The sequence below is a fragment of the Elephantulus edwardii genome, unplaced genomic scaffold, assembly GCF_000299155.1.
Source record: "Elephantulus edwardii isolate Elephantulus edwardi_28Jun2011 unplaced genomic scaffold, EleEdw1.0 scaffold00029, whole genome shotgun sequence".
Classification (NCBI taxonomy): Eukaryota; Metazoa; Chordata; class Mammalia; order Macroscelidea; family Macroscelididae; genus Elephantulus; species Elephantulus edwardii.
This window is the reverse complement of record NW_006399779.1, coordinates 13,510,600-13,523,764: the sequence shown is the minus strand read 5'-3', so window position 1 is coordinate 13,523,764 and position 13,165 is coordinate 13,510,600. Positions and strand designations below refer to the sequence as shown.

Below are 13,165 nucleotides of genomic sequence, written 5' to 3'. Positions count from 1 at the left end.
AAATGACTCGACGGCACATAACAACAACAACAACAATCCAAGATTGCAGGAGACAGTGAAATACACAATGACACTTGTTTTAATTACTTACTTGCAAGACAAAAAGATCATTAGGTATCTAGTGAGGATACTGGAGTCAGACATTCTCATTTTTACTTTCATGGCAAGTAGAGAAAAAGAAGGGGAAGGAAGGAAACACAATGGAATCAGATAGAGAATTTAAAAACCATTACTTAAAAAAACACTGTAAATTTAAAATCTGTCAATAGTAAAGAAAACTAAAAAAAAATAAAAGTGAAAGATCTGCATTATTAAGGTCAACAGAAGTTAAGATTTTTATATGAAGAATTTTGTATATATACATAAAGTAGTAAAATAAAAAAATTGTGTTAGACTTTCCAGACACTGTTATTTAAAGCTGTCTATTCAAAACTGTTTACAAAGTAGCCGTGTTAGAGATAAACAAAATGGGAGGTGGGGGAAGATGAGAAAAGATACCCAAATCCAGAATAGCTTTAAAAGGAAGAGATCTTTAAAAGCTAATTTCAATTAGTGTCAGTTATATATTTAAAATGAGAATTCACAGTTAACTGGAATTTCATGAACAGGAACACAGCACAAAGACCAGTATACAGAACGCAGTTCTGGAATCCTAAAACCTAATTTGAGCTCAATGTGGACAAAGACGGTTTTGTTCTCTACCGGGTCAGCATGGCTTACAGCAGAAGGAGCCTAACAGGTATTCAATAATTGTGTTTGTTCAACAAGCAATAGTAAATTAACCATTTCCAGGTTTCAGTTTCACAAGAGAAGAAAGACCAGTGACTTTCTGCTTCATGATAATGAATCAAATACCCCAGAGACTCCAAGTATCTTTATTTTTATCATCATTCAAATAAGTGTACTTACTGGAGTTTCCCTGGTGGGTGTTCCTTCTTGACAGGGACAGAAATCTGTGGTTCTGGTGGAGGGTGAGGCACTGACGGTTTTGCAGGTGGTGGGGGAGGACCTATATCTTTGGGAATTTCAACATTTTTCCAATCTTCTCCTTCTTCAACCATCAAACCAATTAGTGAACCTAGCTGTATATTTTTAGCTCCTTCTTCAACCTATATTTGAAAAAGAAAATGGTAGAGATGGAAAGGCTCAGTATCTGATAAAGTAGTTTATTCCTTCACTGGATGGTTTTACAATGATCAGAAATAATGCTCATTTTGAGATAAAATCTTACAACCAGGCTCTTTCTCCCTCCACTTATACTCTGTGCATTCTATCCCCACACCTAACTTCTTTCACTAGCCTCCCATTTCAGTTTCCAATGGATCCTCCAGTAATCAAGAAGAAAATCTGGAATCTCCTCACTTTCTGAGGGCATTCAAATATATAAGAGCTATCAGAGATGGTAAGAACGGCACAGGACAGGGAAAGCTCCAGATCTACAGTTTATAGAGTCATTACAAGTTATACTCTACTGAACAGCTCCTATCAACATTGATCATTAACATCTTTTTTCCAATGCCAACTGATAAACTGGAAGCAGGATACTGTCGCAGATCTCAACTTTTTGTCTTTCCCGCTGTGGTTGTAGACTAAAAGCTGGCTTTTTTTTTTTTTTTTTTTTTTTTTTTTTTAGCAATTTAGCCTCTGGTCTCCCAGCGACTTTAACTGCAGAAAAGCCTTGCAAATCGGCATCAGCTGTGAGACTAGGATAAGTGAAGGAGTGCTTCCCACAATGAGCAGTAAGACTTGAGGCTAGAAAGACTTGAAGCAAGACTTGAGGTGAGCAAGGCTTGTGGCAGTAAGACCCTGGTGGTGGAGAGACTGTGGCATTGCTGTGGACAAACGGCAAAGTGTGGCCTGAGGCTTCTTGCATCTGTGCTGACCACGGCTGGACTGTTCTTGGCTTTGCTGATGGAAGGAAAAGCAGCTGCTTGCTGAACTGAAATTGGAGCCTGAACTAACTGAGTTGTGCTCTGAAATTGTTGGGCTAAAACGTGGACTCATTTTGGGTGATATTCTTTGCCTCCTCCTCTCTCCAACTTCTTTTCCCAATAAACTCCATTATTGGCACTATAACTGCGAGTCTGTGAGTCAGCAACAAATAAAAGAATTTTTTTGCTGCTGGTGGGTGCCTACAAGTACCATAGGGCTGGGCTATGAGCTCTTTATCTGTTTTCTGGTCTGGGGCAGTGAGGGGTTATACTATTATCACTCCCTATGGCCCTTTCGGAAAGATGCTCATGCCCCTGGGCCCCTATGTACCATTTTCTGCTCTTTAGACACCCATAATGGCCTAGGATTGGAAGCAGGAGTCGTATCCACTTCCTAAACAACATGCCTCCAGAAACTCAATGAACTTTGATAAATGTCAATAGTTGTAGAGGGCTTCAGGCCTTTTGTTCATTGGGTCACTATGAATAGTGCTTGACTCAAAGGCAGTCATCAACAACAACAATGGCTTTGGAAATCAGTATAAAGAAATTCCAAGAGCTCAAAAGGTATTAATTCCTCAAATTAGTCTAATTTACTGAAATTAACTTTAGTAGGTAAAAATCTCTTCAGTAAACTTACTCTACAAAAAAATAACTAAACTTATCCTGTATAATGTAAGGTATAGTTTTCTTTCCCTTTTATACTTCTTTCCCTTTATGTCTATTTACAAAATCTGAGAAATAAAATCTAAAAGTTCAGTACTAGAAGAAAATGCCATTTTCCTTGAAATTTTCTATTATTCTCTTTCCATTATTTTAACTGAAGTTCATTACAGATGTAATTTAATGCATAATTAAGATGACAGGAGACAGGGCGTTCTCTATGGTAATTACAAGTGAAAGCATAACTCCTGGAACGGGTTTGACATTTCCAGTAACTCTAATTTTGATGCTTATTAGTGTGTGCACTGTTCTTAAGATAAAAAAAAAAGCCCAAGTTCTGGGTATTAGGAAACTTTTTTAAGTTTACTAATTACTTATGGAGAACAGACAGCGCTCTGATGACACAAACTGTACATAAGGGATGGTTAAATAAAACTAACTAAGAATGTATAACTAATTTTAAGTGGAAGACCCCAAGAACAAATGTGTAACTAATTTTAAGTGGAAAACATTAAACAATCCAAGAACAGTAATATCCAAGTACAAAGAAACTCACTCATATGAAAAGCATTAATTTACTTTAAAAAAAAATAATTTAAAAAATCCTATAAAGTCTTTCTACACACATACACACAAACACACACTCTTATCAACACATTATGGACACTTTCAAAAGTAGAGGATAATGCATATTTAGAACGTGTCAATTTTTTTAAGATATCTAAATGTCAAATAAAATTCCATTTTATCTAATTTTTTTCATTAAAAAAAATATTACCAAGAAGCATGACCCCAAATTTTATGGAGAAAGACAAGTGAAATACTGCAATATAACTTGGCAACAAGTTAAATGAAAATAGTATCTGCATCATTATTATCCTTTTCCTTTAAAATCACTTACATGAATTTAGGAGAATCCACTTAGCCTTTTCTCTTCCTTTAAAGTGATTTAGTGGTAAGGAGTTGCACTGCCAACCCAAAGGTATGTGGTTCAAGTCCACCAGCTACTCCACAGGAGAAAGCAGGACAATCTTCTCTTCTGCAATTTATAGCCTCTGAAAACCTTCTGGAAGGGCAATTACTATGAGTCAGATCTGACTTGACAGCACACGGTAACACTCCTTTAGTGTAATAAGGTCTTTCAGAGGTATTCTTCTATTCTCCAGATTTTGTAGATAATAATTCAATACCATTAAGGTGGTTCCAACTTGGGGCAACCCTTCATACATTTTGGGGAGGGGTTTTTGGTCATAAATTTTCTTTTTTTAAAATTGTGATTTGAGCTAAAATTTACAAAGCATAATGATTTTTCCATCATTCAGACACATTTTCTTGTATTAACAGTAATTCCCAGAGTATGACCATCCTTAGTGCTGTACTGTCTTTTCCTTTATCTATATTAATAAAGATAATCTATCCCCTATTGTTTATCTGTAGTTCTGATGGTGCACAGAGTCCACAGAAAGTTGGTTAACTCAAAGGCAGTTCAAATACACCAGCAGAAGAGGAATGAGCAATCTCCTCCAGTTAAGATTTCAAGTCATGGAAACCGGATGGCGGGATGCTCTGAGTCGCAACTGATTTGATGGGGTGAGAATTTTACTATCCAGTTATTAATTTTACTGTTCCTTCCCTTTCTACCTATAATTAGTAAACACCCAGAATGATCCTATCTCTGTGTAAACCTTTCTTTAGCTTTTTGTTAACAGTGGTCTTATAAATTTAAATTGGGGGGAGGCGACCCACCTTTTTTCTGAGGAATTTACTGTTAAACTCATTTGAGACACACGGCCTTAGCTCTTTGGAGATTGTGGCATGTTGTTATACATTGAGTTGGAAACAACTGTCAATTGTACTAGACTGCCCACCTTTCTTCTGTGGAGCAGCTAGATTTGAATAGATTTTACATTCTTCTTTGTCATCCTTATTCACTGTGTAACTTTCAGATACACAGCAAATAACTGAAAAGAGCATGGCTTGAATCAGGCACATCTTAGTTTTCAGGGCTTATGTGCCAGGGACATCATGTTATTAATTATCTGATAATTAGTTAAAATAACTTGACAGGTAACGTAAAGCTTATCATGATCCCAAGGATGGTGAAGTTAAAGTCTAGCGTTACAGTCCAATAGAAATTGTTTGATGGAGTTTAATCCATTCACGGTGTTAACTAACCACTGCCATCAAGTAAATTCTGACTCATAGCAACCCTCCATCAGCCTTCCGAGGCCACATATCTTTTACCGAAATCTGCCCATCTTTGTCCAGAAGGCAGTTGGTAATTTGAATTGCTAATCATTTGGTCAACAATGCAATTAGTAATGTACTATACCACCAGAGTTTCTTTTCAAGGGGCTAATAAAACTATGCAAAGCTAAACAATTATCCAAACAGTTTTTTTCTTCTTTAAATCAGAACTATTTGTGACCTTCAAAACAGACAGTGAAAGAGCAGTTAGTGAGGATGACTGACTGATGGTGTGACTGTTGCTGTTTTTTAATACTTTACATGTGAAGGATTGAAATACATTTTCCAAACTGTGCTGTGAATCCTAACTCCTTTATCTGTGGCTACTAAGGAGCTCCAGTTGTGCTGCGTGTTATATGTTGCACTGTCAGCTAAGAGGTCGGCAGATCAAACCCACCAGTCACTTCAAAGGAGAGAAAGATGGACCATCTCTTTCCACTAAGATTTACACAGCTTGAGAACACCAGTGTGTCAACCTGCCACGATTCAGAACTGATCAGACAGCAGCGGGTGGGTTTAACCTGTGGTTATAACCCTAATGGGGAAAGGGTTGTCTTTGTTATGTTAATGATAGATAATGCATAGGGTATCTTTTCAGTCTTCGGAGATATAAGAGGTTAGACAAATATAAGCAAAAAGAAAGTTGCGTAGGACATTATTTTAAAGTCCTAAGGCACAGGGGTGCCAGTTTAGGATTGAAATGTGCCGTGGTATTTTCAATCTCCTCAAATTCATGTAAAGGGAGGATTAACAATCATGAATATATCACAAAGAATTTTTTATTTGAAAATAGTTTTGAAATCTGGTCTATCAATTTGATGAAAGTCCTATCAATGAATTTACTACCAATCAATAAATAAAAATTTCAAAACACTAGGTTTCGTTAATTTAGCATCCAACATCCTTTATGAAGGGCTGGCCCTAGTGGCACAGAGCACTGGGTGATGGCACAGGACAGGCCAGGATTCGGATTTGTTGTTCACAGGGTTACTATGAGTAACTGGCCCAATGGTACCTAAGAACAACAAACCTCCACATCAAGTGAGCTGTTTCCCTCATGGTTTGTGAGTTATTTGAGGATTTGCAGGGGTTACGGAGTGAATCAAACACAAAGACAGGAAAAGAAAGTACTGAGGGGAGGAACTGTGTGTTGTGCCCCCTAAGTTGGAACTGGGCAGACCTTCTAGCAGGTTCACAGAGGTAGGAAATGGCACGGGAAGAGACTGCTCATCATTCTCCTGCAGATCAGCTGATGAATTTGAACCCCTAGCTTTGGGCTGGCAGAGCAGATGATAAAGATGACAGACTAGTATATGTGAAAAACCTCAAACTCATTACTGTCGAGTTGGAACCAATTCATAAGTGACATTCATTCAGCAAATTTGCACGCTTTCAAGAAGCTATGAAAGTCTGCCCATCTTTCTCCCAAGGAGCTGCTGGTGGATTTGAACTGCCATAAGGGACCACCTATGGGCAAGCAATACAACTCTGTATGAACTATGGTGACGGGAAAATTGGACATATGGGACATCAATAATCTTGCTTTGCCTCATAGGAACCAGCTTTGTGTTGCTCCTTTTAAAAGAAATTATTTTGTGCGGTAATGATTGTGTGAAGGGTGCAGGACCAGGCAGTTTTTTTAGTTGTGTTGTATATAGGGTTTCAATGAATCAGAAGTGACTAGGCAACATCTAACAACAACTCACTCTTATGTTTCCCAAAATGTACTGGTTTGCATAACTAATTATACTGTGACATTATGTATGTTGCAGGGATAGTTGTGGGCCTAGTGGTAAAGAGTCTGTTGCCAACCCAAAGGTACATGGTTCAAATCCAATAAGCTGCTCTTTGGAAGAAAAATAGGCAATCTCCTCCTATGGGATTTACAGCCCCTGAAAACCTGCTGTTGAGTCAGTTCAATTCAACAGCATATAACAACATATATACTGGAAGTCAAAGTAGACAAAGTCCACATAAGGTACCATCCAAAGACCCCATTTTACTAGTATATACTTTTAAACACCTAGTTTGCCCAAATTCCTGAAACTATATTTAAGATGTAATTGACAAATGACCTCAATAGAGTAAGGTGTTCTGCATGACAATGTACAAGTGATAAATGAGACTTAAAACATTCTCCCATTATAGAAAAAAAAATCATAACATTATCTGTGTGAAGAGCAATTATTAATTCATTACCACTATGCATAGCATTTCAGCTTTACAACCACCTCCCATGTAATTTGCAGTCTCTAAAATCCAGTTGAGGTTCTGACTACATCACAGTGAGGTGAGGTGTGTTTTTTTTTCCTAGTATCTCCATACCTTTTCAACCTATATGCAGAACAGATTATCCGGGAGGCTGGGCTCTATGAGAAGAAATGTGGGGTCAAGATTGGTGGACGATTTATCAACAACCTGCATTATGCGGATGACACAACCCTGCTTGCTGAAACTGAAGAGGACCTGAAGCGCCTGCTGCAGAGTGTCAAGGACTGCAGCCTATAATATGGAATGAGGCTCAATGTCAAGAAGACAAAGATTCTCAGCACTGGACCAATTGGCAGCATCAGGATGGATGGTGAAGAGATTGAGATTGTAGAGATTGAGATTGTACACAGCTTTAGTTTGCTTGGCTCTGTAGTCAACAGTCTTGGCACCAGCAGCCAGGGAATTAAAAGGTGCATTGCCATGGGAAAGTCTGCTGTTAGGGACCTGTCCAAAGTACTGAAGAGCAATGGTGTCTCTCTGGAGACTAAGGTCCGCCCGATAAAGGCTTTGGTCTTCCCAATCACCTGTTATGCATCAGAGTTGGACAATGACCAAGGAGGATAGAAGGAGAATTGATGCCTTTGAGCTGTGGTGCTGGAGAAGAGTATTGAGAATACCATGGACTGCTAGGAAAACAAATAGATTTGTCCTGGAAAGGGTTAAACCGGGTGGCTCCTTGGAGGCAAGAATTCTGAGGCTTCGTCTAACATACTTTGGACATGTTGTGAGGAGAGACTGGTCCTTGGAGAGGGACATCATGCTTGGGAGTTTGGAGGGACGGTGTAGGAGAGGAAGGCCCTCTATGAGGTGGACTGATTCAGTGACTGGGATAATTGGGATGGGAGTGTCAGAGACGGTGCGATTGGCACAGGACAGAGCGGAGTTTAGGGCTGTTGTACATAGGGTCGCTATGAGTCGCAAGAGACTCGACAGCACATAACAACAACATAACAAAAAAGTTAAAATATAAAAAATATTTCCAATATAAAATGGAATTTACATGCACATATCTAAAAAGCACCAAAATCCCCTGAAAGTTGTGAAGGAAAAGAAAGAATATAAAGCTCTTTAAATGTACTGCAATCCCAGAGGCACACGGTTCAAATCCACCAGATGCTCTGCTGGAAAGGAGGAACACTCTCCTCCTGTACCAGTCATATCTGATTTGATGGTACACACACACACAAATTAAAAAAAAAAATAATAATGAGCAAAGCTTTCTAAATGACTAGAGATTACAGTAAAGAGACCGAACTTCTCAATTCTTTAAAAATGTGGACAAAAAGAAAAAACTAGAGTGTTAGAGATTATCCTTTGTCTTTTAATAGGCTCAATTACCTATACCTTGATTTTTAAAGCAAAAATCTTTTATTCCCTATTTCTGTAAGAATCACTTCATTATATATGCTAGTAAGAAGTCTCCACTGAAAGACAAATAACTCTTGGTGGAATGGGGAAGGGTGTGAGTGTTATATTAGAAAAACAAAGATAAAAAACAGATCAGAAGCAAAGCACTGGTGATATCTCCTTCATTTTCTCCCTCATTTTATTCTCCCCAAACTGCATACACTGTGACATAAACATAGTGGGTATTGCCATTCCCATTATCTAAAATGTATGTGGAAGATAATAAAGTCACAGATAAACACCATTTTCTCTCTGGCAGGGAAAATCGCTGTTTGTGCTCCTAAAACTGTTAGGCATTAGAGGCCAGATAAATAGGCACCAGTGACCCACTGGCACTGTTAGTGATTTGAAACGCATTACTAAGCAGTAAAACAGAAAATGTTATCAATTCTGGGAGTTTCAAAGCTATACGATCCAGAGCTAGAGCAAAGAGCAGAGATTGCCAAAAAGCGAATGCAATAAAATATAGCCAAGTTTATTACGTATGGTTAATTTAAACAATCTTTTGCTTTGGAAAAATACAGCATAATTTAAGCAATGAATTTATCTTTGGCATGAATAGTTATATCTTATCCGTTTATACTGATATGGAAACTTGAGCTTTCTATTATTTTTTCCAACAAATTAGTTGTATGAAATTGCAGATAGCAATGTGTTTCAACACGGCTGTTAATAAGGCAGATGACAACTAAAAGAAATTTGATAAATTAGAAAACAGACAACAAGACTTAAATGATTAGAACAAAGGGAACAGGAATTTTCTATAAAGAAACAGGAATGACAATACAAATTGCTTAGTGATCGCTAACTAATTAGAGTATAATGTTCCAAAGTGTGGCCTTTGATTATAACATAACAAAGGAAGGCTTTCCGTTCATGCTCAAAGGAGAAGTAAGCTTGTAGCTCAGAATTAAAAACAGATCCAAAAAGTCCTAAGGCCTGTGCGACTCGCTTAAAAAAAAAATCAAACTGTACAGGTACAAAAAAGAGATACTATCTGCTACAAGTGACCAATACAAATTAGTAAACACCAAGAGCTGAGTAAACAATAATCATAATGACAATACAACATTTATTGAGCACATGGTGATAGGTCTTGTGATGTGCATAGAGGTATTCTCATAGAGTCTCTCCTATCATCCTATGACATGTGGTTACGTTAGCTCTATTTCACTATGGATTAATTAAGGAATTTTCCAATCATCATCACACAGCTATTAAAGAGAAGAGCTTATTGATATATATGTTGTATTAGTTTTAGGCAGCCTTGTGACTCCAGGTTAAAGTCTTCATTTCAAAATAAACAAACAAACAAAACCAAAAATCTGTTGCCACCAAGTTGATTTTCCAAGTACAAGACAAGTAGAATAGACTCAGAGGGCATCAAGGTATACCCTTTATAGAAGCTGACTGCCTTATTTTTCTCCCATAGAGCTCCTGGTGGGTTTGAACTGCTTACCTTTTGGTTAACAGCTCAGTGCTTTAACCATTGTGAACCAATGAATGCTATCTACTAAGAACTGTGGATCTAAAAAAGAAACATGGTGGGCAGTAGTCTCCATCACAGACTCTAAAGAGTCATGCTTTTAAGCATTTTATTTACTTACTTTGCACAATTAATCCTTACTTTCCACTATAAAAAGGGCACACACATTATAGAAAACTTTTTAACTCTAGAAAAATAAAAGATGAAGCAGGATGACTTAGTTCAATGTCTTAAAGACAAAAGTGCTAATTTTCCAAATATTTTCTTCTTTTTGTACTTGTTTTTTTAATGTCTTACCTGATTATAATCACTGTATATATGTGATTTAAAAGCATTTTCCTCCAAATTTTGAACACTTATTAGTAATACAGAATATACAGAAAAAGATCACATTTTAAAAAATCACTTTTATGCTCTGATGGTGGTGTTTGAAGGAAGATGTCTCTCTGAAGGATCAGCAGCTGCACCAGAGAAAGATGGGCATTCCTCCTGTGAGATGACTGGATGGTCAGCTATGAGTCACTTCTGAGTCAATGGCAATGAGTGCTTTTTTAAAGATGTTAATTCATTATTATTAGGCACCTTCCAGTCAAGTATGACTCACAGTGACCCTCTAAACAACAGCTCTGAACCCTGTCCAATCCTGTGACATCCTCATCATTTCTGACATACTTGAATCCACTGCTGCGGTCACTCTATCCATCTTGTTAGAGTCTTTCTCTCTTTTGCCTACCCTCCACTTTTCTAAGCATGATGGCCCTTTACAAAGATTGGCCTCTTCTAAAAACATGTCCCAAGTATGTGGGAATGAAGCTTTACCATCTTTGCTTCCAAGGAGTTCTCTGGCTGCACTTTCTCTAAGACCTGTTTGTTCTTTTGGCAGTCCATGGGAGATTGAGTACTCTTCTCCAGCACCACAACTCAAGGCATCAATTCTTCTGTCATCCTTACTCATTTTCCAGCTTTCATATGCATAGTAAGTGACTGAAAAAGTCTACAGCTTGAATCAGGCACACCTTAGTCCTCAAACTAACATCATTGCTCCTCAGCAATTTGGAGAGGTTCCTAATTGTAGAGTTTCTCAATGGAATACATCTCCTGATCTCCTGACTGCTGGTATCAAGGGTTTTTATTGTGGACACAAATTTGTCTCCTGATATCCTGACTGTTGGTGTCAAGCATGTTGCTAGTAGAACCAAGTACGATGAAATTGTTGACACCTTCATTCTTTTCTGCATCTACCATGATGCTGCTTATTGGTCCAGTAGTTGAGAAATTTTGTTTTCTAGCTGTTGAGATATAACCCATATTGAAGGCTGAATTCTTGATCTCATGCAACAAGCACTTCAAGTTCTCCTAACTTTCAGCAGGTCAGGTTGTGTCATCTGCATATCGTAAACTGTTGATGAGTCTTCCTCCAATTCTTATGCCACATTCTTCTTCATACAGATCAGCTGACAACTCAGCTATATTCAAATAAATAAAATACTATGAATACATCTTTGTTTATTAAAACCGCTTCAAATTAGGAATAAAAATTAGGGATAAAGTCCAAACTATAAGGATGAGCAATTACTAAACTAAGCAAACTGACTGTGGCTATAAAGTCTACAGACAACAATCTTCACAGGACAAATTAAGACTCATTTTCCTGGAGATAAGGATTAAATGAAAGATACTTTATACAATTCCCATCCTGGGAGGTTCAAAGATCTATATAGCTACAATTTCTTGTTTTCATGTGATGGTATCAAATACTCTTTCATATTGATTCCTTCAACCACAAGTCTGATACTTTCTAGGTCTAAACATTAATCAACCTTCTTTGTCTTCAGAGTCCACCTCAAATAGCTTTCCTTCATCTCTTAGATCACAACGCTTCTCATTCATTCTACACTAGAAAATATATCACTGTCACAGTTAAAAAGAATTTTATCATAACTGGGGTTTGTGGGACCTTGATATCAAAACACTTTAAATAAAAATATATTAAATACACCTGCTCCTCACTTAGAACTATTTAATATAACATTGTGTAGTTACAACAGAAAGAAATCTATGGTTACTATTTTTCACATTAATCATATATGCATTAATTACAAAAACAGCAAAGGAGAGTCTTAACCAAGTGGGTTGACACAGTGCAGCAATGGGCTCGAATGTGTCAGAAAGCATGAGGATGGCACAAGATAGGGTTCAGGTTCACAGGGTCACTATTGATGGTACCTGACTTGCCAGACCCTAACAAAAACAACTGTTACTAATTTTCACATGAATTACATTTCAGATAAGTAACAGGTACCAAAGTGAGAAGCTATGATGGTTAAGGTTATGTAGGCAGTTTCTCAGCAGTTTGACAGTTATGTAATAATACAATAATCCTCCATTTTCACGTTAACAACTTAAGTCTTTTGATCATCACGATCTTAATAAGTAAGGAATGGGTATAGTAGATAACATAACAGTATATAAAAACATTTTATTTCAAAACCAGTAAATTTAGAAAATCTTTTCGTACAGAAAACAATACAAAACTCACCACTATTTTGGCCAAGATGCCATCATCACCTGCATCTAAGGTAACCACAGCTTTGTCAGTTTCAATTTCACATAATGCATCTCCAGCACTCACGGCTTCACCTACAAAGTAAAGACTGAGTTAGACTGGGTCTTCAAAATACGAATATTAATATATTAAATGTGCATGTAAAATATGAATATCTAACACTTCACTAGCTATTTCTAGGATGTGGCAAAACAAACAAATGTCTGTATTTGTGTGAATGTGTATATTCTGTTATATTTTCTAGTTCTATAATGGACATAAAGTCTATGCTATGTGAAAAAAAAATGTTATTACAGGTATTTCTGGCCAAATATTAAAGAAATAAAATCACATTTTTAGACAAAAGAAATAAACATGGCTTCTTTAGAAGAAATCCATTCCAGACTACGCATTTTAAAATATACTTCACCATTCCGGGTAAAGCAAAGCTTCAAAATTAACAGGACCACTAAAACCACCATGAAGAATAAACAAATGAAGTAGAAAAAAGAAAATAATAACAATAATAATAAAAGATATAGGTGAAATAAAATAGAAAAGCCTTCAGTGCCAGAGAAACAGTGTAGAAACTAAAAAATGTTGAGCAGTGCTACA

General features: G+C 37.1%; 1 protein-coding gene across 2 annotated transcripts in view; it reads right to left on the bottom strand.

Moving 5' to 3' along the window:
• Positions 1 to 13,165, bottom strand: part of PDHX (pyruvate dehydrogenase complex, component X) — an 81,744-nt gene that overhangs the window by 31,100 nt on the left and 37,479 nt on the right. Inside the window, exons 3-4 of one of the 2 annotated variants that reach the window (XM_006883751.1) lie at positions 12,545 to 12,645; positions 910 to 1,109 (exon numbers count right to left, since the gene is read on the bottom strand). In XM_006883751.1, the coding sequence (XP_006883813.1) occupies positions 910 to 1,109; positions 12,545 to 12,645 (301 nt within the window). The remainder of the gene's footprint in view (positions 1 to 909; positions 1,110 to 12,544; positions 12,646 to 13,165) is intronic. The other variant, XM_006883752.1, reaches the window with a different exon arrangement.